We start from the raw sequence: 24,903 nt of genomic DNA on the forward strand, positions 1-24,903 counted from the left end.
ATGGAGGGTGGGAGTACAATGTGTGTAGTAGAGGGGGGTGTACACCATGGAGGGTGGGAGTACAATGTGTGTAGTAGAGGGGGTGTACACCATGGAGGGTGGGAGTACAATGTGTGTAGTAGAGGGGGCTGTACATCATGGAGGGTGGGAGTACAATGTGTGTAGTAGAGGGGGTGTACACCATGGAGGGTGGGAGTACAATGTGTGTAGTAGAGGGGGTGTACACCATGGAGGGTGGGAGTACAATGTGTGTAGTAGAGGGGGCCGTACACCATGGAGGGTGGGAGTACAATGTGTGTAGTAGAGGGGGGTGCACACCATGGAGGGTGGGAGTACAATGTGTGTAGTAGAGGGGGGTGTACACCATGGAGGGTGGGAGTACAATGTGTGTGGTAGAGGGGGGTGTACACCATGGAGGGTGGGAGTACAATGTGTGTAGTAGAGGGGGGTGTACACCATGGAGGGTGGGAGTACAATGTGTGTAGTAGAGGGGTGTACACCATGGAGGGTGGGAGTACAATGTGTGTAGTAGAGGGGGGTGCACACCATGGAGGGTGGGAGTACAATGTGTGTAGTAGAGGGGGGTGTACACCATGGAGGGTGGGAGTACAATGTGTAGTAGAGGGGGGTGTACACCATGGAGGGTGGGAGTACAATGTGTGTAGTAGGGGGGTGTACACCATGGAGGGTGGGAGTACAATGTGTGTAGTAGAGGGGGGTGCACACCATGGAGGGTGGGAGTACAATGTGTGTAGTAGAGGGGGGTGTACACCATGGAGGGTGGGAGTACAATGTGTAGTAGAGGGGGGTGTACACCATGGAGGGTGGGAGTACAATGTGTGTAGTAGAGGGGGTGTACACCATGGAGGGTGGGAGTATAATGTGTGTAGTAGAGGGGGTGTACACCATGGAGGGTAGAAGTACAATGTGTGTAGTAGAGGTGGGTGTACACCATGGAGGGTGGGAGTACAATGTGTGTAGTAGAGGGGGGTGTACACCATGGAGGGTGGGAGTACAATGTGTGTAGTAGAGGGGGTGTACACCATGGAGGGTGGGAGTACAATGTGTGTAGTAGAGGGGGCCGTACACCATGGAGGGTGGGAGTACAATGTGTGTAGTAGAGGGGGGTGTACACCATGGAGGGTGGGAGTACAATGTGTGTAGTAGAGGGGGTGTACACCATGGAGGGTGGGAGTACAATGTGTGTAGTAGAGGGGGCCGTACACCATGGAGGGTGGGAGTACAATGTGTGTAGTAGAGGGGGTGTACACCATGGAGGGTGGGAGTACAATGTGTGTAGTAGAGGGGGGTGTACACCATGGAGGGTGGGAGTACAATGTGTGTAGTAGAGGGGGTGTACACCATGGAGGGTGGGAGTACAATGTGTGTAGTAGAGGGGGTGTACACCATGGAGGGTGGGAGTACAATGTGTGTAGTAGAGGGGGCTGTACACCATGGAGGGTGGGAGTACAATGTGTGTAGTAGAGGGGGGTGTACACCATGGAGGGTGGGAGTACAATGTGTGTAGTAGAGGGGGTGTACACCATGGAGGGTGGGAGTACAATGTGTAGTAGAGGGGGCCGTACACCATGGAGGGTGGGAGTACAATGTGTGTAGTAGAGGGGGGTGTACACCATGGAGGGTGGGAGTACAATGTGTGTAGTAGAGGGGGGTGTACACCATGGAGGGTAGAAGTACAATGTGTGTGGTAGAGGGGGTGTACACCATGGAGGGTGGGAGTACAATGTGTGTAGTAGAGGGGGTGTACACCATGGAGGGTAGAAGTACAATGTGTGTAGTAGAGGGGGGTGTACACCATGAAGGGTGGGAGTACAATGTGTGTAGTAGAGGGGGTGTACACCATGGAGGGTGGGAGTACAATGTGTGTAGTAGAGGGGGTGTACACCATGGAGGGTGGGAGTACAATGTGTGTAGTAGAGGGGGGTGTACACCATGGAGGGTGGGAGTACAATGTGTGTGTAGAGGGGGTGTACACCATGGAGGGTGGGAGTACAATGTGTGTAGTAGAGGGGGCTGTACACCATGGAGGGTGGGAGTACAATGTGTGTAGTAGAGGGGGTGTACACCATGGAGGGTGGGAGTACAATGTGTGTAGTAGAGGGGTGTACACCATGGAGGGTGGGAGTACAATGTGTGTGGTAGAGGGGGGTGTACACCATGGAGGGTGGGAGTACAATGTGTGTAGTAGAGGGGGTGTACACCATGGAGGGTGGGAGTACAATGTGTGTAGTAGAGGGGGTGTACACCATGGAGGGTGGGAGTACAATGTGTGTAGTAGAGGGGGTGTACACCATGGAGGGTGGGAGTACAATGTGTGTAGTAGAGGGGGTGTACACCATGGAGGGTGGGAGTACAATGTGTGTAGTAGAGGGGGGTGTACACCATGGAGGGTGGGAGTACAATGTGTGTAGTAGAGGGGGTGTACACCATGGAGGGTGGAAGTACAATGTGTGTAGTAGAGGGGGTGTACACCATGGAGGGTGGGAGTACAATGTGTGTAGTAGAGGGGGCTGTACACCATGGAGGGTGGGAGTACAATGTGTGTAGTAGAGGGGGTGTACACCATGGAGGGTAGGAGTACAATGTGTGTAGTAGAGGGGGGTGTACACCATGGAGGGTGGGAGTACAAATGTGTGTAGTAGAGGGGGTGTACACCATGGAGGGTGGGAGTACAATGTGTGTAGTAGAGGGGGCTGTACACCATGGAGGGTGGGAGTACAATGTGTGTAGTAGAGGGGGCTGTACACCATGGAGGGTGGGAGTACAATGTGTGTAGTAGAGGGGGGTGTACACCATGGAGGGTGGGAGTACAATGTGTGTAGTAGAGGGGGGTGTACACCATGGAGGGTGGGAGTACAATGTGTGTAGTAGAGGGGGTGTACACCATGGAGGGTGGGAGTACAATGTGTGTAGTAGAGGGGGGTGTACACCATGGAGGGTGGGAGTACAATGTGTGTAGTAGAGGGGGGTGTACACCATGGAGGGTGGAGTACAATGTGTGTAGTAGAGGGGGTGTACACCATGGAGGGTGGGAGTACAATGTGTGTAGTAGAGGGGGGTGTACACCATGGAGGGTGGGAGTACAATGTGTGTAGTAGAGGGGGGTGTACACCATGGAGGGTGGGAGTACAATGTGTGTAGTAGAGGGGGTGTACACCATGGAGGGTGGGAGTACAATGTGTGTAGTAGAGGGGGTGTACACCATGGAGGGTGGGAGTACAATGTGTGTAGTAGAGGGGGGTGTACACCATGGAGGGTGGGAGTACAATGTGTGTAGTAGAGGGGGTGTACACCATGGAGGGTGGGAGTACAATGTGTGTAGTAGAGGGGTGTACACCATGGAGGGTGGGAGTACAATGTGTGTAGTAGAGGGGGGTGTACACCATGGAGGGTGGGAGTACAATGTGTGTAGTAGAGGGGGTGTACACCATGGAGGGTGGGAGTACAATGTGTGTAGTAGAGGGGGTGTACACCATGGAGGGTGGGAGTACAATGTGTGTAGTAGAGGGGGTGTACACCATGGAGGGTGGGAGTACAATGTGTGTAGTAGAGGGGGTGTACACCATGGAGGGGGGAGTACAATGTGTGTAGTAGAGGGGGTGTACACCATGGAGGGTGGGAGTACAATGTGTGTAGTAGAGGGGGTGTACACCATGGAGGGTGGGAGTACAATGTGTGTAGTAGAGGGGGTGTACACCATGGAGGGTGGGAGTACAATGTGTGTAGTAGAGGGGGTGTACACCATGGAGGGTGGGAGTACAATGTGTGTAGTAGAGGGGGTGTACACCATGGAGGGTGGGAGTACAATGTGTGTAGTAGAGGGGGTGTACACCATGGAGGGTGGGAGTACAATGTGTGTAGTAGAGGGGGGTGTACACCATGGAGGGTAGAAGTACAATGTGTGTAGTAGAGGGGGTGTACACCATGGAGGGTGGGAGTACAATGTGTGTAGTAGAGGGGGTGTACACCATGGAGGGTGGGAGTACAATGTGTGTAGTAGAGGGGGTGTACACCATGGAGGGTGGGAGTACAATGTGTGTAGTAGAGGGGGTGTACACCATGGAGGGTGGGAGTACAATGTGTGTAGTAGAGGGGGCTGTACACCATGGAGGGTGGGAGTACAATGTGTGTAGTAGAGGGGGTGTACACCATGGAGGGTGGGAGTACAATGTGTGTAGTAGAGGGGGGTGTACACCATGGAGGGTGGGAGTACAATGTGTGTAGTAGAGGGGGTGTACACCATGGAGGGTGGGAGTACAATGTGTGTAGTAGAGGGGGCTGTACACCATGGAGGGTGGGAGTACAATGTGTGTAGTAGAGGGGTGTACACCATGGAGGGTGGGAGTACAATGTGTGTAGGAGAGGGGCTGTACACCATGGAGGGTGGGAGTACAATGTGTGTAGTAGAGGGGGTGTACACCATGGAGGGTAGGAGTACAATGTGTGTTGTAGAGGGGGTGTACACCATGGAGGGTGGGAGTACAATGTGTGTAGTAGAGGGGGTGTACACCATGGAGGGTGGGAGTACAATGTGTGTAGTAGAGGGGGGTGTACACCATGGAGGGTGGAAGTACAATGTGTGTAGTAGAGGGGGGTGTACACCATGGAGGGTGGGAGTAAAATGTGTGTAGTAGAGGGGGTGTACACCATGGAGGGTAGAAGTACAATGTGTGTAGTAGAGGGGGTGTACACCATGGAGGGTGGGAGTACAATGTGTGTAGTAGAGGGGGGTGTACACCATGGAGGGTAGAAGTACAATGTGTGTAGTAGAGGGGGGTGTACACCATGGAGGGTAGAAGTACAATGTGTGTAGTAGAGGGGGTGTACACCATGGAGGGTGGGAGTACAATGTGTGTAGTAGAGGGGGTGTACACCATGGAGGGTGGGAGTACAATGTGTGTAGTAGAGGGGGTGTACACCATGGAGGGTGGGAGTACAATGTGTGTAGTAGAGGGGGTGTACACCATGGAGGGTGGGAGTACAATGTGTGTAGTAGAGGGGTGTACACCATGGAGGGTGGGAGTACAATGTGTGTAGTAGAGGGGGGTGTACACCATGGAGGGTGGGAGTACAATGTGTGTAGTAGAGGGGGTGTACACCATGGAGGGTGGGAGTACAATGTGTGTAGTAGAGGGGGTGTACACCATGGAGGGTGGGAGTACAATGTGTTAGTAGAGGGGGTGTACACCATGGAGGGTGGGAGTACAATGTGTGTAGTAGAGGGGGTGTACACCATGGAGGGTGGGAGTACAATGTGTGTAGTAGAGGGGGGTGTACACCATGGAGGGTGGGAGTACAATGTGTGTAGTAGAGGGGGTGTACACCATGGAGGGTGGGAGTACAATGTGTGTAGTAGAGGGGGTGTACACCATGGAGGGTGGGAGTACAATGTGTGTAGTAGAGGGGGTGTACACCATGGAGGGTGGGAGTACAATGTGTGTAGTAGAGGGGGTGTACACCATGGAGGGTGGGAGTACAATGTGTGTAGTAGAGGGGGTGTACACCATGGAGGGTGGGAGTACAATGTGTGTAGTAGAGGGGGTGTACACCATGGAGGGTGGGAGTACAATGTGTGTAGTAGAGGGGGTGTACACCATGGAGGGTGGGAGTACAATGTGTGTAGTAGAGGGGGTGTACACCATGGAGGGTGGGAGTACAATGTGTGTAGTAGAGGGGGTGTACACCATGGAGGGTGGGAGTACAATGTGTGTAGTAGAGGGGGTGTACACCATGGAGGGTGGGAGTACAATGTGTGTAGTAGAGGGGGTGTACACCATGGAGGGTGGGAGTACAATGTGTGTAGTAGAGGGGGGTGTACACCATGGAGGGTGGGAGTACAATGTGTGTAGTAGAGGGGGTGTACACCATGGAGGGTGGGAGTACAATGTGTGTAGTAGAGGGGGTGTACACCATGGAGGGTGGGAGTACAATGTGTGTAGTAGAGGGGGTGTACACCATGGAGGGTGGGAGTACAATGTGTGTAGTAGAGGGGGTGTACACCATGGAGGGTGGGAGTACAATGTGTGTAGTAGAGGGGGTGTACACCATGGAGGGTGGGAGTACAATGTGTGTAGTAGAGGGGGGTGTACACAATGGAGGGTGGGAGTACAATGTGTGTAATAGAGGGGGTGTACACCATGGAGGGTGGGAGTACAATGTGTGTAGTAGAGGGGGTGTACACCATGGAGGGTGGGAGTACAATGTGTGTAGTAGAGGGGGGTGTACACCATGGAGGGTGGGAGTACAATGTGTGTAGTAGAGGGGGTGTACACCATGGAGGGTGGGAGTACAATGTGTGTAGTAGAGGGGGTGTACACCATGGAGGGTGGGAGTACAATGTGTGTAGTAGAGGGGGTGTACACCATGGAGGGTGGGAGTACAATGTGTGTAGTAGAGGGGGTGTACACCATGGAGGGTGGGAGTACAATGTGTGTAGTAGAGGGGTGTACACCATGGAGGGTGGGAGTACAATGTGTGTAGTAGAGGGGGTGTACACCATGGAGGGTGGGAGTACAATGTGTGTAGTAGAGGGGGTGTACACCATGGAGGGTGGGAGTACAATGTGTGTAGTAGAGGGGGTGTACACCATGGAGGGTGGGAGTACAATGTGTGTAGTAGAGGGGGGTGTACACCATGGAGGGTGGGAGTACAATGTGTGTAGTAGAGGGGGTGTACACCATGGAGGGTGGGAGTACAATGTGTGTAGTAGAGGGGGTGTACACCATGGAGGGTGGGAGTACAATGTGTGTAGTAGAGGGGGTGTACACCATGGAGGGTGGGAGTACAATGTGTGTAGTAGAGGGGGTGTACACCATGGAGGGTGGGGTACAATGTGTGTAGTAGAGGGGGGGTGTACACCATGGAGGGTGGGAGTACAATGTGTGTAGTAGAGGGGGTGTACACCATGGAGGGTGGGAGTACAATGTGTGTAGTAGAGGGGGTGTACACCATGGAGGGTGGGAGTACAATGTGTGTAGTAGAGGGGGTGTACACCATGGAGGGTGGGAGTACAATGTGTGTAGTAGAGGGGGTGTACACCATGGAGGGTGGGAGTACAATGTGTGTAGTAGAGGGGGGGTACACCATGGAGGGTGGGAGTACAATGTGTGTAGTAGAGGGGGGTGTACACCATGGAGGGTGGGAGTACAATGTGTGTAGTAGAGGGGGGTGTACACCATGGAGGGTGGAGTACAATGTGTGTAGTAGAGGGGGTGTACACCATGGAGGGTGGAGTACAATGTGTGTAGTAGAGGGGGTGTACACCATGGAGGGTGGGAGTACAATGTGTGTAGTAGAGGGGGTGTACACCATGGAGGGTGGGAGTACAATGTGTGTAGTAGAGGGGGTGTACACCATGGAGGGTGGAGTACAATGTGTGTAGTAGAGGGGGTGTACACCATGGAGGGTGGGAGTACAATGTGTGTAGTAGAGGGGGTGTACACCATGGAGGGTGGGAGTACAATGTGTGTAGTAGAGGGGGTGTACACCATGGAGGGTGGGAGTACAATGTGTGTAGTAGAGGGGGTGTACACCATGGAGGGTGGGAGTACAATGTGTGTAGTAGAGGGGGGTGTACACCATGGAGGGTGGGAGTACAATGTGTGTAGTAGAGGGGGTGTACACCATGGAGGGTGGGAGTACAATGTGTGTAGTAGAGGGGGTGTACACCATGGAGGGTGGGAGTACAATGTGTGTAGTAGAGGGGGTGTACACCATGGAGGGTGGGAGTACAATGTGTGTAGTAGAGGGGGTGTACACCATGGAGGGTGGGAGTACAATGTGTGTAGTAGAGGGGGTGTACACCATGGAGGGTGGGAGTACAATGTGTGTAGTAGAGGGGGTGTACACCATGGAGGGTGGGAGTACAATGTGTGTAGTAGAGGGGGTGTACACCATGGAGGGTGGAGTACAATGTGTGTAGTAGAGGGGGTGTACACCATGGAGGGTGGGAGTACAATGTGTGTAGCAGAGGGGGTGTACACCATGGAGGGTGGGAGTACAATGTGTGTAGTAGAGGGGGTGTACACCATGGAGGGTGGGAGTACAATGTGTGTAGTAGAGGGGGTGTACACCATGGAGGGTGGGAGTACAATGTGTAGTAGAGGGGGTGTACACCATGGAGGTGGGAGTACAATGTGTGTAGTAGAGGGGGTGTACACCATGGAGGGTGGGAGTACAATGTGTGTAGTAGAGGGGGTGTACACCATGGAGGGTGGGAGTACAATGTGTGTAGTAGAGGGGGTGTACACCATGGAGGGTGGGAGTACAATGTGTGTAGTAGAGGGGGTGTACACCATGGAGGGTGGGAGTACAATGTGTGTAGTAGAGGGGGTGTACACCATGGAGGGTGGGAGTACAATGTGTGTAGTAGAGGGGGTGTACACCATGGAGGGTGGGAGTACAATGTGTGTAGTAGAGGGGGGTGTACACCATGGAGGGTGGAAGTACAATGTGTGTAGTAGAGGGGGGTGTACACCATGGAGGGTGGGAGTACAATGTGTGTAGTAGAGGGGGTGTACACCATGGAGGGTGGGAGTACAATGTGTGTAGTAGAGGGGGTGTACACCATGGAGGGTAGAAGTACAATGTGTGTAGTAGAGGGGGTGTACACCATGGAGGGTGGGAGTACAATGTGTGTAGTAGAGGGGGTGTACACCATGGAGGGTGGGAGTACAATGTGTGTAGTAGAGGGGGTGTACACCATGGAGGGTGGGAGTACAATGTGTGTAGTAGAGGGGGGTGTACACCATGGAGGGTGGGAGTACAATGTGTGTAGTAGAGGGGGGTGTACACCATGGAGGGTGGGAGTACAATGTGTGTAGTAGAGGGGGGTGTACACCATGGAGGGTGGGAGTACAATGTGTGTAGTAGAGGGGGTGTACACCATGGAGGGTAGAAGTACAATGTGTGTAGTAGAGGGGGGTGTACACCATGGAGGGTGGGAGTACAATGTGTGTAGTAGAGGGGGGTGTACACCATGGAGGGTGGGAGTACAATGTGTGTAGTAGAGGGGGTGTACACCATGGAGGGTGGGAGTACAATGTGTGTAGTAGAGGGGGGTGTACACCATGGAGGGTGGGAGTACAATGTGTGTAGTAGAGGGGGTGTACACCATGGAGGGTGGGAGTACAATGTGTGTAGTAGAGGGGGTGTACACCATGGAGGGTGGGAGTACAATGTGTGTAGTAGAGGGGGTGTACACCATGGAGGGTGGGAGTACAATGTGTGTAGTAGAGGGGGTGTACACCATGGAGGGTGGGAGTACAATGTGTGTAGTAGAGGGGGTGTACACCATGGAGGGTGGAGTACAATGTGTGTAGTAGAGGGGGTGTACACCATGGAGGGTGGGAGTACAATGTGTGTAGTAGAGGGGGTGTACACCATGGAGGGTGGGAGTACAATGTGTGTAGTAGAGGGGGGTGTACACCATGGAGGGTGGGAGTACAATGTGTGTAGTAGAGGGGGTGTACACCATGGAGGGTGGGAGTACAATGTGTGTAGTAGAGGGGGTGTACACCATGGAGGGTGGGAGTACAATGTGTGTAGTAGAGGGGGTGTACACCATGGAGGGTGGGAGTACAATGTGTGTAGTAGAGGGGGTGTACACCATGGAGGGTGGGAGTACAATGTGTGTAGTAGAGGGGGTGTACACCATGGAGGGTGGGAGTACAATGTGTGTAGTAGAGGGGGTGTACACCATGGAGGGTGGGAGTACAATGTGTGTAGTAGAGGGGGTGTACACCATGGAGGGTGGGAGTACAATGTGTGTAGTAGAGGGGGGTGTACACCATGGAGGGTGGGAGTACAATGTGTGTAGTAGGGGGGGTGTACACCATGGAGGGTGGGAGTACAATGTGTGTAGTAGAGGGGGTGTACACCATGGAGGGTAGAGTACAATGTGTGTAGTAGAGGGGGGTGTACACCATGGAGGGTGGGAGTACAATGTGTGTAGTAGAGGGGGTGTACACCATGGAGGGTGGGAGTACAATGTGTGTAGTAGAGGGGGTGTACACCATGGAGGGTGGGAGTACAATGTGTGTAGTAGAGGGGGTGTACACCATGGAGGGTAGAAGTACAATGTGTGTAGTAGAGGGGGTGTACACCATGGAGGGTGGAGTACAATGTGTGTAGTAGAGGGGGTGTACACCATGGAGGGTGGAGTACAATGTGTGTAGTAGAGGGGGTGTACACCATGGAGGGTGGAGTACAATGTGTGTAGTAGAGGGGGGTGTACACCATGGAGGGTGGGAGTACAATGTGTGTAGTAGAGGGGGGTGTACACCATGGAGGGTGGGAGTACAATGTGTGTAGTAGAGGGGGTGTACACCATGGAGGGTGGGAGTACAATGTGTGTAGTAGAGGGGGGTGTACACTATGGAGGGTGGGAGTACAATGTGTGTAGTAGAGGGGGGTGTACACCATGGAGGGTGGGAGTACAATGTGTGTAGTAGAGGGGGTGTACACCATGGAGGGTGGGAGTACAATGTGTGTAGTAGAGGGGGTGTACACCATGGAGGGTGGGAGTACAATGTGTGTAGTAGAGGGGGGTGTACACCATGGAGGGTGGGAGTACAATGTGTGTAGTAGAGGGGGGTGTACACCATGGAGGGTGGGAGTACAATGTGTGTAGTAGAGGGGGTGTACACCATGGAGGGTGGGAGTACAATGTGTGTAGTAGAGGGGGTGTACACCATGGAGGGTGGGAGTACAATGTGTGTAGTAGAGGGGGGTGTACACCATGGAGGGTGGGAGTACAATGTGTGTAGTAGAGGGGGTGTACACCATGGAGGGTGGGAGTACAATGTGTGTAGTAGAGGGGGTGTACACCATGGAGGGTAGGAGTACAATGTGTGTAGTAGAGGGGGTGTACACCATGGAGGGTGGGAGTACAATGTGTGTAGTAGAGGGGGGTGTACACCATGGAGGGTGGGAGTACAATGTGTGTAGTAGAGGGGGGTGTACACCATGGAGGGTGGGAGTACATGTGTGTAGTAGAGGGGGTGTACACCATGGAGGGTGGGAGTACAATGTGTGTAGTAGAGGGGGTGTACACCATGGAGGGTGGGAGTACAATGTGTGTAGTAGAGGGGGGTGTACACCATGGAGGGTGGGAGTACAATGTGTGTAGTAGAGGGGGTGTACACCATGGAGGGTGGGAGTACAATGTGTGTAGTAGAGGGGGTGTACACCATGGAGGGTGGGAGTACAATGTGTGTAGTAGAGGGGGTGTACACCATGGAGGGTGGGAGTACAATGTGTGTAGTAGAGGGGGTGTACACCATGGAGGGTGGGAGTACAATGTGTATAGTAGAGGGGGGTGTACACCATGGAGGGTGGGAGTACAATGTGTGTAGTAGAGGGGGTGTACACCATGGAGGGTGGGAGTACAATGTGTGTAGTAGAGGGGGTGTACACCATGGAGGGTGGGAGTACAATGTGTGTAGTAGAGGGGGGTGTACACCATGGAGGGTGGAAGTACAATGTGTGTAGTAGAGGGGGGTGTACACCAGGGAGGGTGGGAGTACAATGTGTGTAGTAGAGGGGGTGTACACCATGGAGGGTGGGAGTACAATGTGTGTAGTAGAGGGGGTGTACACCATGGAGGGTGGGAGTACAATGTGTGTAGTAGAGGGGGTGTACACCATGGAGGGTGGGAGTACAATGTGTGTAGTAGAGGGGGTGTACACCATGGAGGGTGGGAGTACAATGTGTGTAGTAGAGGGGGTGTACACCATGGAGGGTGGGAGTACAATGTGTGTAGTAGAGGGGGTGTACACCATGGAGGGTGGGAGTACAATGTGTGTAGTAGAGGGGGTGTACACCATGGAGGGTGGGAGTACAATGTGTGTAGTAGAGGGGGTGTACACCATGGAGGGTGGGAGTACAATGTGTGTAGTAGAGGGGGTGTACACCATGGAGGGTGGGAGTACAATGTGTGTAGTAGAGGGGTGTACACCATGGAGGGTGGGAGTACAATGTGTGTAGTAGAGGGGGGTGTACACCATGGAGGGTGGGAGTACAATGTGTGTAGTAGAGGGGGTGTACACCATGGAGGGTGGGAAGTACAATGTGTGTAGTAGAGGGGGGTGTACACCATGGAGGGTGGGAGTACAATGTGTGTAGTAGAGGGGGTGTACACCATGGAGGGTGGGAGTACAATGTGTGTAGTAGAGGGGGTGTACACCATGGAGGGTAGGAGTACAATGTGTGTAGTAGAGGGGGTGTACACCATGGAGGGTGGGAGTACAATGTGTGTAGTAGAGGGGGGTGTACACCATGGAGGGTGGGAGTACAATGTGTGTAGTAGAGGGGGTGTACACCATGGAGGGTGGGAGTACAATGTGTGTAGTAGAGGGGGGTGTACACCATGGAGGGTGGGAGTACAATGTGTGTAGTAGAGGGGGGTGTACACCATGGAGGGTGGGAGTACAATGTGTGTAGTAGAGGGGGGTGTACACCATGGAGGGTGGGAGTACAATGTGTGTAGTAGAGGGGGTGTACACCATGGAGGGTAGAAGTACAATGTGTGTAGTAGAGGGGGTGTACACCATGGAGGGTGGGAGTACAATGTGTGTAGTAGAGGGGGGTGTACACCATGGAGGGTGGGAGTACAATGTGTGTAGTAGAGGGGGTGTACACCATGGAGGGTGGGAGTACAATGTGTGTAGTAGAGGGGGTGTACACCATGGAGGGTAGAAGTACAATGTGTGTAGTAGAGGGGGGTGTACACCATGGAGGGTGGGAGTACAATGTGTGTAGTAGAGGGGGTGTACACCATGGAGGGTGGGAGTACAATGTGTGTAGTAGAGGGGGTGTACACCATGGAGGGTGGGAGTACAATGTGTGTAGTAGAGGGGGGTGTACACCATGGAGGGTGGGAGTACAATGTGTGTAGTAGAGGGGGGTGTACACCATGGAGGGTGGGAGTACAATGTGTGTAGTAGAGGGGGTGTACACCATGGAGGGTGGGAGTACAATGTGTGTAGTAGAGGGGGTGTACACCATGGAGGGTGGGAGTACAATGTGTGTAGTAGAGGGGGTGTACACCATGGAGGGTGGGAGTACAATGTGTGTAGTAGAGGGGGTGTACACCATGGAGGGTGGGAGTACAATGTGTGTAGTAGAGGGGGTGTACACCATGGAGGGTGGGAGTACAATGTGTGTAGTAGGGGGGTGTACACCATGGAGGGTGGGAGTACAATGTGTGTAGTAGAGGGGGGTGTACACCATGGAGGGTGGGAGTACAATGTGTGTAGTAGAGGGGGTGTACACCATGGAGGGTGGGAGTACAATGTGTGTAGTAGAGGGGGTGTACACCATGGAGGGTGGGAGTACAATGTGTGTAGTAGGGGGGTGTACACCATGGAGGGTGGGAGTACAATGTGTGTAGTAGAGGGGGTGTACACCATGGAGGGTGGGAGTACAATGTGTGTAGTAGAGGGGGTGTACACCATGGAGGGTGGAGTACAATGTGTGTAGTAGAGGGGGTGTACACCATGGAGGGTGGGAGTACAATGTGTGTAGTAGGGGGTGTACACCATGGAGGGTGGGAGTACAATGTGTGTAGTAGAGGGGGTGTACACCATGGAGGGTGGGAGTACAATGTGTGTAGTAGAGGGGGTGTACACCATGGAGGGTGGAAGTACAATGTGTGTAGTAGAGGGGGTGTACACCATGGAGGGTGGGAGTACAATGTGTGTAGTAGAGGGGGTGTACACCATGGAGGGTGGGAGTACAATGTGTGTAGTAGAGGGGGTGTACACCATGGAGGGTGGGAGTACAATGTGTGTAGTAGAGGGGGGTGTACACCATGGAGGGTGGGAGTACAATGTGTGTAGTAGAGGGGGTGTACACCATGGAGGGTGGAAGTACAATGTGTGTAGTAGGGGGGTGTACACCATGGAGGGTGGGAGTACAATGTGTGTAGTAGAGGGGGTGTACACCATGGAGGGTGGGAGTACAATGTGTGTAGTAGAGGGGGGTGTACACCATGGAGGGTGGGAGTACAATGTGTGTAGTAGAGGGGGTGTACACCATGGAGGGTAGGAGTACAATGTGTGTAGTAGAGGGGGTGTACACCATGGAGGGTGGGAGTACAATGTGTGTAGTAGGGGGGTGTACACCATGGAGGGTGGGAGTACAATGTGTGTAGTAGAGGGGGGTGTACACCATGGAGGGTGGGAGTACAATGTGTGTAGTAGAGGGGGTGTACACCATGGAGGGTGGAGTACAATGTGTGTAGTAGAGGGGGGTGTACACCATGGAGGGTGGGAGTACAATGTGTGTAGTAGAGGGGGTGTACACCATGGAGGGTGGGAGTACAATGTGTGTAGTAGAGGGGGTGTACACCATGGAGGGTGGGAGTACAATGTGTGTAGTAGAGGGGGGTGTACACCATGGAGGGTGGGAGTACAATGTGTGTAGTAGAGGGGGTGTACACCATGGAGGGTGGGAGTACAATGTGTGTAGTAGAGGGGGTGTACACCATGGAGGGTGGGAGTACAATGTGTGTAGTAGAGGGGGTGTACACCATGGAGGGTGGGAAGTACAATGTGTGTAGTAGAGGGGGGTGTACACCATGGAGGGTGGGAGTACAATGTGTGTAGTAGAGGGGTGTACACCATGGAGGGTGGGAGTACAATGTGTGTAGTAGAGGGGGGTGTACACCATGGAGGGTGGGAGTACAATGTGTGTAGTAGAGGGGGGTGTACACCATGGAGGGTGGGAGTACAATGTGTGTAGTAGAGGGGGTGTACACCAAGGAGGGTGGGAGTACAATGTGTAGTAGAGGGGGGTGTACACCATGGAGGGTGGGAGTACAATGTGTGTAGTAGAGGGGGTGTACACCATGGAGGGTGGGAGTACAATGTGTGTAGTAGAGGGGGGTGTACACCATGGAGGGTGGGAGTACAATGTGTGTAGTAGAGGGGGTGTACACCATGGAGGGTGGGAGTACAATGTGTGTAGTAGAGGGGGTGTACACCATGGAGGGTGGGAGTACAATGTGTGTAGTAGAGGGGGGTGTACACCATGGAGGGTGGGAGTACAATGTGTGTAGTAGAGGGGGGTGTACACCATGGAGGGTGGGAGTACAATGTGTGTAGTAGAGGGGGGTGTACACCATGGAGGGTGGGAGTACAATGTGTGTAGTAGAGGGGGTGTACACCATGGAGGGTGGGAGTACAATGTGTGTAGTAGAGGGGGGTGTACACCATGGAGGGTGGGAGTACAATGTGTGTAGTAGAGGGGGGTGTACACCATGGAGGGTGGGAGTACAATGTGTGTAGTAGAGGGGGGTGTACACCATGGAGGGTGGAAGTACAATGTGTGTAGTAGAGGGGGTGTACACCATGGAGGGTGGGAGTACAATGTGTGTAGTAGAGGGGGTGTACACCATGGAGGGTGGGAGTACAATGTGTGTAGTAGAGGGGGTGTACACCATGGAGGGTGGAGTACAATGTGTGTAGTAGAGGGGGTGTACACCATGGAGGGTGGGAGTACAATGTGTGTAGTAGAGGGGGGTGTACACCATGGAGGGTGGGAGTACAATGTGTGTAGTAGAGGGGGTGTACACCATGGAGGGTGGGAGTACAATGTGTGTAGTAGAGGGGGGTGTACACCATGGAGGGTGGGAGTACAATGTGTGTAGTAGAGGGGGTGTACACCATGGAGGGTGGGAGTACAATGTGTGTGGTAGAGGGGGTGTACACCATGGAGGGTGGGAGTACAATGTGTGTAGTAGAGGGGGTGTACACCATGGAGGGTGGGAGTACAATGTGTGTAGTAGAGGGGGTGTACACCATGGAGGGTGGGAGTACAATGTGTGTAGTAGAGGGGGTGTACACCATGGAGGGTGGGAGTACAATGTGTGTAGTAGAGGGGGGTGTACACCATGGAGGGTGGAGTACAATGTGTGTAGTAGAGGGGGTGTACACCATGGAGGGTGGGAGTACAATGTGTGTAGTAGAGGGGGTGTACACCATGGAGGGTGGGAGTACAATGTGTGTAGTAGAGGGGGCTGTACACCATGGAGGGTGGGAGTACAATGTGTGTAGTAGAGGGGGGTGTACACCATGGAGGGTGGGAGTACAATGTGTGTAGTAGAGGGGGTGTACACCATGGAGGGTGGGAGTACAATGTGTGTAGTAGAGGGGGTGTACACCATGGAGGGTGGGAGTACAATGTGTGTAGTAGAGGGGGTGTACACCATGGAGGGTGGGAGTACAATGTGTGTAGTAGAGGGGGTGTACACCATGGAGGGTGGGAGTACAATGTGTGTAGTAGAGGGGGTGTACACCATGGAGGGTGGGAGTACAATGTGTGTAGTAGAGGGGGGTGTACACCATGGAGGGTGGGAGTACAATGTGTGTAGTAGAGGGGGGTGTACACCATGGAGGGTGGGAGTACAATGTGTGTAGTAGAGGGGGTGTACACCATGGAGGTGGGAGTACAATGTGGTGTAGTAGGGGCTGTACACCATGGAGGGTAGAAGTACAATGTGTGTAGTAGAGGGGGTGTACACCATGGAGGGTGAGAGTACAATGGGTGTAGTAGAGGGGAGTTCAATACACATTCCAATACAGGAGAAATCAGAGGGCCCTGATCCTGAGAGCTTACAATCTAAGGGGCAAATAATGAAAAACCTGCAGCTGCTGGCTTTTAATAAATGGACACTTACCTGTCCTGGAGTCCAGCGATGTCGGCACTGCAGCTTATGTTTCCATCACCTGTCGGGTGCAGACGCTGCCATTGTGGGTGAGGGAACCCATCAGTGTAGCCTTTTGGCTTCACACCGGGAACCCTACTGCACATGTGCGAGGCCCCGTTCCCTCTCTCCTACTGGCCCGGCGACGGGAGAGGGGGAGGAGGCACCGGGAACCCTACTGCACATGTGCGAGGCCCGTTCCTCTCTCCTACTGGCCCGGCGACGGGAGAGGGGGAGGAGGCACCGGGAACCCTACTGCACATGTGCGAGGCCCCGTTCCTCTCTCCTACTGGCCCGGCGACGGGGAGAGGGGGAGGAGGCACCGGGAACCCTACTGCACATGTGCGAGGCCCCGTTCCTCTCTCCTACTGGCCCGGCGACGGGGAGAGGGGGAGGAGACACCGGGAACCATACTGCACATGTGCGAGGCCCCGTTCCTCTCTCCTACTGGCCCGGCGACGGGGGGAGTCCCAACCGTGACGTCAATGTCCACGGCTGAGGCTCCCGGAAGTTGGAAAGGATTCCTGTCAAAGGTTTCCACTTTTGGGTTGAACTTCACTAACTACATTTTTAAAATACAAGTGCTGGTGTCTCCTTCCCAGCTCTGTAATGAGGCAGTTTTGTCTTCCTGCCATGCTGGGTGGCATTTCATCATGACCACCAATATCATTGGCATCTCTTTGCTCCGACGTTTTCTTCTACTCATTGGCGACTAATCACATATTTCTAAGACAAAAGGCCGCCAGAGAGATGGAGAATCTTCCACCCAACACATTGAATTAATGTTCTCTGTGGTGCTTCCGCGCACTAGGACTCTCTCCCATAGGAAATGCTCCCTCTAGTGTTGGGGGTGATAGGCTGGAGGGAGCGCGGTCATTGTAGAGTCTTCTCTGTGGTGCTTTCCGCCTGTCACTAGGAAATGCTCCCTCTAGTGTTGGGGGTGACAGGCTGGAGGGAGCGCGGTCATTGTAGAGTCGCCTCTGTGGTGCTTTCCGCCTGTCACTAGGAAATGCTCCCTCTCGTGTTGGGGGTGACAGCTGGAGGGAGCGCGGTCATTGTAGAGTCTTCTCTGTGGTGCTTTCCGCCTGTCACTAGGACTCTCTCCCATAGGAAATGCGCCCTCTAGTGTTGGGGGTGACAGGCTGGAGGGAGCGCGGTCATTGTAGAGTCGCCTCTGTGGTGCTTTCCGCCTGTCACTAGGAAATGCTCCCTCTAGTGTTGGGGGTGATAGGCTGGAGGGAGCGCGGTCATTGTAGAGTCGCCTCTGGGTGCTTTCCGCCTGTCACAGGACTCTCTCCCCATAGGAAATGCTCCCTCTAGTGTTGGGGGTGATAGGCTGGAGGGAGCGCGGTCATTGTAGAGTCGCCTCTGTGGTGCTTTCCGCCTGTCACTAGGACTCTCTCCCATAGGAAATGCGCCCTCTAGTGTTGGGGGTGACAGGCTGGAGGGAGCGCGGTCATTGTAGAGTCGCCTCTGTGGTGCTTTCCGCCTGTCACTAGGACTCTCTCCCATAGGAAATGCGCCCTCTAGTGTTGGGGGTGACAGGCTGGAGGGAGCGCGGTCATTGTAGAGTCGCCTCTGTGTGCTTTCCGCCGTCACTAGGAAATGCTCCCTCTATGTTGGGGTGATAGGCTGGAGGGAGCGCGGTCATTGTAGAGCGCCTCTGTGGTGCTTTCCGCCTGTCACTAGGAAATGCTCCCTCTAGTGTTGGGGGTGACAGGCTGGAGGGAGCGCGGTCATTGTAGAGTCGCCTCTGTGGTGCTTTCCGCCTGTCACTAGGAAATGCTCCCTCTAGTGTGGGGGTGATAGGCTGAGGGAGCGCGGTCATTGTAGAGTCGCCTCTGTGGTGCTTTCCCGCCTGTCACTAGGACTCTCTCCCATAGGAAATGCTCCCTCTAGTGTTGGGGGTGATAGGCTGGAGGAGCGCGGTCATTGTAGAGTCGCCTCTGTGGTGCTTTCCGCCTGTCACTAGAAATGCTCCCTCTAGTGTTGGGGGTGATAGGCTGGAGGGAGCGCGGTCATTGTAGAGTCGCCTCTGTGGTGCTTCCGCCTGTCACTAGGACTCTCTCCCATAGGAAATGCCCTCTAGTGTTGGGGTGATAGGCTGGAGGGAGCGCGGTCATTGTAGAGTTGCCTCTGTGGTGCTTTCCGCCTGTCACTAGGACTCTCTCCCATAGGAAATGCTCCCTCTAGTGTTGGGGGTGATAGGCTGGAGGGAGCGCGGTCATTGTAGAGTCGCCTCTGTGTGCTTTCCGCCTGTCACTAGGAAATGCTCCCTCTAGTGTTGGGGGTGATAGGCTGGAGGAGCGCGGTCATTGTAGAGTCGCCTCTGTGGTGCTTTCCGCCTGTCACTAGGACTCTCTCCCATAGGAAATGCTCCCTCTAGTGTTGGGGGTGATAGGCTGGAGGGAGCGCGGTCATTGTAGAGTCGCCTCTGTGGATTTCATCTTCTCCACCTTTTAGCTGTTTTTATTATTTGTTTTTACTTTTGTCTTCTCCTGGATTTATATACAGCGGTGTGACACTTCCTGAGGGTTATATACTGTAGTCTGTGGATGTGATCTCTGTGTTTCTGCACATTAGAACAATAATGATTTTTCTCTCTACAGTGCCTCCATCGGCTGATGTGACACCGACAGATACAACCATAGAGCTGGGGGCGGAGAAGACGGTGACGTGTGACGTTCATAACTTTTACCCAAAAGATATTTCCATACGATGGGGTCAATATCGTAAGGGTTCTTCTGACTGTGAGACCCTGGATATCTGGACCTGTGTGAAGAATGTGCGTGAGAATTCAGACGGGACGTACAATGTGACAAGTCTACTGACCCTGAACCCCAAGATGGAGGACAACGGGAACATCTATTCCTGTATTATCAGTCACCGATCTCTGCTGCAGACTGAACTGTCCAGGAATCTCACCCTCACAGTGACAGGTCAGTAATATCTCTCATTAGTATTGTGGTGGAAGCCGACACACAAGAGATTAAAGGCCAACAATGGAAGAACATGATAAGCTTTTAGGCCCAGATTCTCGTAGGCGCGCGTATGTTTGCGGCGGTGTAAAGTATCCGATTTACGTTACGCCGCCGCAACTTAGACGGGCAAGTGCTGTATTCTCAAAGCACTTGCTCCGTAAGTTGCGGCGGCGTAGCGTAAATCGGCCGGCGTAAGCCCGCCTAATTCAAATGTGGGACAGGGGGGCGTGTTATATGTTAATCTTCTGTGACCCGGCGTGATTGACGTTTTTCATGAACGGCGCATGCGCCGTCCGTGGAAATCTCCCAGTGTGCATTGTTCCTAATAAGCCGCAAGAAAGTATTGGTTTTGACGTGGACGTAAATTACGTCCAGCCCCATTCACGGACAAGTTACGCAAACGACGCAAAATTTAGAAATTTTGGCGCGGGAACGACGGCCATACTAAACATTGGTACGCCGCACTTACACCACCATATAGCAGGGGTAACTATACGCCGGGAAAAGCCTAACGTAAACGGCGTAAATTTACTGTGTCGGACGCGCGTACATTCAGGAATTCGCGTATCTTGCTGATTTACATATTTCGCTGTGTAAATCAGCGTACACGCCCCTAGCGGTCAGCTTAAAAATGCAGTTACGATCCGACGGCGTAAGAGACTTACGCCTGTCGGATCTTAGGGATATCTATGCGTAACTGATTCTAAGAATCAGGCGCATAGATACGACCGGCCGGACGCAGAGATACGACGGCGTATCAGGAGAGTGATACTGTGGATACACAGATAATGGTGTGCCAACGTCCCCACAATGTATATAGGAAAAGATGGACTTTGTAGGCACAGACACCAGTAAACCATGTAAAATTGAGTAATAATAATAAGATTGCACACAAACATAGACTCTGATAAGCCCTCCAGACAGTACAACCATTGTATAGACCCAGATGGTGCGGTGATTGGATACTCAGTGAACCAGGTGGGGATGTCGGCGTGGAGCGATTGGATCAGAATACGAGGCCATACAAAGATTCGCTTTACATGTCAGGCCCCATACACACGTCCGAGGAACTCGACGTGCCAAACACATCGAGTTCCTCGTCAAGTTCAGTGTTGAAGCCGCCGAGGATCTCGGCGGCCCGACTTTTCCCATTGACTAACGAGAAAATAGAGAACATGTTCTCTTTTCGGCCCGACGAGTTCATCGACGGGTTCCTCGCTGAAAAGTGTACACACGACCGGGTTTCTCGCTGAATTCTGCCGAGAAACTCGGTCGTGTGTACGGGGCCTCACGCGTAAAATTTTTTTTTTTTTTTTAAACGATTTTTATTAGATTTTCAACAAACCTACAATAACAAAATATGTCAGGACTGGATGCAACCAGTAACATAAGTAAAAGGGTGTATTAGCAGGAACAAACAAACTTACACCGTTGCAAACGGGATGCAATGCTCTAAAGTAATACAAATATCCAATCAGAATGTATCCGTGTGTAGAGACATTGAAAGGGAAAAGGCAGTGTCATGACATTAGAAGGAGGCTACGAGTTGCAGGCAACAGTGCCAAAAACGGCTGAACTTGTTGTGATCCTGCCACGGATCTTTCCGTATTCCGCCCATCCCGGTTGGGGGCCACTGTGGGTGGGGGAGGACGAGGAAAAAAAAAAAAAAGGGGGGGGGGGAAGGGGGTGAAGAGAAGAGGGGCCTGCGGCGGAGTAGAGGTGTGATCGTAAGAGTAAAATTATACTTCTTCAGGAGCACATAGATATATAGAAGACTGTAAATGGGTGTCAGAGCCACACAGTTCCAGTGTAGAGAATGGAATGACTGTCCGCCACAGGAAATGAACATTGTGGATTTCTGGTAAACGGAGAAATATATGCGGGGGAAGGGAGCCTCTACCCGGAGCACACACGTATAGATGGAAAAATATATTGGTGGTATAAACCAACAGATGTTATGATTTAAACGGTAATTAAAGCGGAGTTTCACCCAAAAGTGGAACTTCCGCCTAAACCACTCCTCGCCCCCTTACATGCCACATTTGGCATGTCATTTTTTTTGGGGGGGGGGGGGCTTCAGTAGGAGTGGGACTTCCTGTCCCACTTCCTCCTTTCACCCAGGGACCGCTTAGGTGATACGTCATATCGCCTACGGCAGCCCCTCCCTGTAGGAGATCGCCTGGGACAAGTGACAGGTCCCAGGCGATCGCCTGTCCAATCAGGCAGCGCAGTGCCGCTCGCGCATGCGCAGTGAGTGGCCGGTCGTGAAGCCGAAAGCTGTCACGCCGGGTGTCCACAGTTAGCATGGAGGTGCCGGCGGAGAGGGGGGGAGAGGAGTGGAGCTCCGGGCGGTGCAGCACTAGACAGTGGAGCAGGTAAGTGTCTGTTTATAAAAGCCAGCCGCTGTGCTTTTTGTAGCTGCTGACTTTTAATAAACATAAAAAAAGGCCAGTGATCTGCCAAGCTGGTTCCAGCTATGGTATTTTGTTCCTCTTAAAAGCTGACGATCAGCTGTTGCATTCGGCTATTTCCGTAGCCTGCTACTGTGCATGCCTGGAGTCTGCGCAGTCGGTTGTGGAACTTCTCAGATGGTGGAACAAGAACTCGGGTCACAGTCTCATCTTCTCCTCCTCCTCCCTCCCTGAGGCAGCTATGGGGCCTCCCCCGCCTGGGTGCTCGCTGACTGGTCGCCTGGATGGCCGGGTGACGCAGGCCGTGTGTGTGTGAGAGTAATGGCAGCCGCTCTATTGCCAGTCAGTGAGCTCCTCCTGCTCCGTCAGTCCCATAGAGCCGCACACAGCCCTCCCTCTCCGGTGCTCCGGGATCCCGCATGCTGCGGACACAACACTTGATTGCAAACGTGGCCGAGGGCATTAACAGCTGACGATCAGCTGTTGCGTTCGGCTATTTCCATAGCCTGCCCATAGCCTGTTACTGCGCATGCCCGGAGTCTGCGCAGTCGGTTGTGGAACCTCCCAGATGGTGGAACAAGAACATTAATACACCGGAACTCCCCTTTAATCCAGTGATAGAAGGAAAGACTTATAGCTCAAGATAGCCGTTCCCTATTCAATAGTTGGATAAGAAAGTGCAGAGCGCGTGTGCCGTCTGGACATAAGATGTTACCACAACTCACAGACACTCCCCCCCCCCCCCCACCCTTAGATTCAGGGCGCGGTAAACTGTCCAATAACGATGGACACACAGGTCCGGTGTATTTAATTTCTCATCAGTAAACAGTCTTATCAGCAGGGGGAGCTGCTGAGGAACCCCCCCCCCTTCCACATAGACAAACATCTATAATATACTTTTCTTCCAAGGCAGACACACCGAAAACAATAGAATACAACCACACCCCAAACGATCGCAGCAAAGAGTCCAACAGTATGAGACAACACACAATCTTTACATATATACAACATTCCAGTGTGGCTGTACAGTGAGTCTGACTATCACATATCATAGTGGGGTTCTCGGTCACCCTGAGCCCCTAATGGACACAGAGTAATGTACACATAAGAGGGTCCGGGGAAGCTGGACATAGTGTCCAGAGCTCTCCAAGGTAAGCTGAGCCCCACAAACCCCCCACCCAAAGTCACTCCCTTCACACATCTCACCTTATGGCAGGAGACTAACACAGGAGGAGACGGGTTGACTCCAAAGTTAGTCAGTATTTTCAGTCCCCCAATGCCGGTATCCACACAGTACCCCAAATAAATTGTCCCAAACAGAGCATTACTCACCCAGCCAACCTCTGCCTCTCTCAGAGAACATGCCCGCCGCTGGGCAGAGGCCTGGACTGGCCCTTCTCCCTGGAGTCCTTTGAGCCGCTGGAGAGAAGACAGGGTGAATGGGCTCACTCCATCATGTTTTGGGGATCTGGGCCGACTGCCCCCCATCCCTGGGGTAGACAAGTGGGGACTGAAGTCCGATCCACTTTCGGTAGGTGAAAATCCCCCGGTGCTTGCAAAGCATGGCTGACATCCTCCTGTCTGAGTGCCGCACCAATTTTTTGGGTTGTGTCAGTGAAGACCAAAGTCCCATCCACTTCCACAGGAACTCCCTCTTCTGTTACTTGAGGGCAGAGGCCAGCAGGACTCTGCCCTGTTGCCAGCTCTTCTGCTGGGTTGCTGTGAGTGGAGACCGCAGTCCCATCCACTGATATCAGCTCAAGCTGCAGTTGTGTGTAGAGGCCAGTAGCATTCTGCCCTGTTAGCCCTGCAGTTGTGTGTAGAGGCCAGTAGCATTCTGCCCTGTTAGCCAGGGTGGATGATGTGGGGTCCTTAGCTGAAGTGCTAACTGTTGGGGGATGACCGTCACCTTCTCACCATGGGCCCCATGAACTGCTGCAGGTGAAGGCAAAGGTCTTGGAGCCTTTGTCCAGAGGCCATCGCTTTAGCTGGAGTAGTCTCTTGTAACTCCACAGATGCTGCTGTTGGTGATGGGCAGAGCTCAGTGAAGTTTGGCCCTAATACCAGCTCTTCTGCTGGAGGCTCACCAGGTTGTTCTTCCTCAGTAGAACAGTCTATCAAATCCCCAGTCTCTATAATTGGTGTCTGGGGATAGAGGTTCACCATCTCCTGTCCATAGAACGAAGAAGAGGTTACTGGTTCTGGGCAGAGCCCTGATTCCAGCTCTCCTGCTGGGTTGGTGGCATCAGTCATCTGCCGCTGGGAAGGGGAGTCAGCTGCTCCATCTCCCTTACTCTCATCTGGCTGCTGGGACGACATGTCTCTGGTATTGTCCCCCCAGGTGCACGGATCTTTGCTGGGGAGGAAAGATCGCTTCCTCCACCCTGGCCAACTGTTGGGAAGGGAGAACGAACACCTCCTCTCCCTTCTCCCCCTAGATCTTAATCTTCTGCTGGGAAGTGACCATCTCCTTCTCACCCTGGGCCTCTGGAACTGCTACAGGTGTTGGGCAGAGGTTTTGGACCCTCTGACCAGTTGTCGGCGCTTCAGCTGGAGAAGTTTGTTGTAACTCCATAGATGCTGCTGGCAGAAAATCCCATGTCTCTGTCAGTATTGTGGGAGAAAGGCCAACTGTCTCGTCTCTCAGGAATGCTGAAGCTGCTGTTGGTGCTGGGCAGAGGTTAGCAGCGCTCTTTCCTGATGTCAGCACTTTAGGTTTGGAGACGGCAATCTCCGGAGTTTCCACTGCCGATTCTCTGGCATGCTGCTGAACGCATTCTAGCAG

General features: G+C 53.2%; 1 protein-coding gene across 2 annotated transcripts in view; it reads left to right on the forward strand.

Moving 5' to 3' along the window:
* LOC120921982 (hemicentin-1-like) overlaps positions 1-24,903 on the forward strand; it is a 157,339-nt gene that overhangs the window by 80,900 nt on the left and 51,536 nt on the right. Inside the window, exon 3 of one of the 2 annotated variants that reach the window (XM_040334506.1) lies at positions 19,336-19,665. The exons of the other annotated variant lie outside the window; for it this stretch is intronic. Within the exon in view, the coding sequence (XP_040190440.1) occupies positions 19,336-19,665 (330 nt within the window). The remainder of the gene's footprint in view (positions 1-19,335; positions 19,666-24,903) is intronic. 2 annotated transcript variants of the gene reach the window in all.

The sequence above is a fragment of the Rana temporaria genome, assembly GCF_905171775.1.
Source record: "Rana temporaria chromosome 11 unlocalized genomic scaffold, aRanTem1.1 chr11z, whole genome shotgun sequence".
In the NCBI taxonomy this organism is placed as follows: Eukaryota; Metazoa; Chordata; class Amphibia; order Anura; family Ranidae; genus Rana; species Rana temporaria.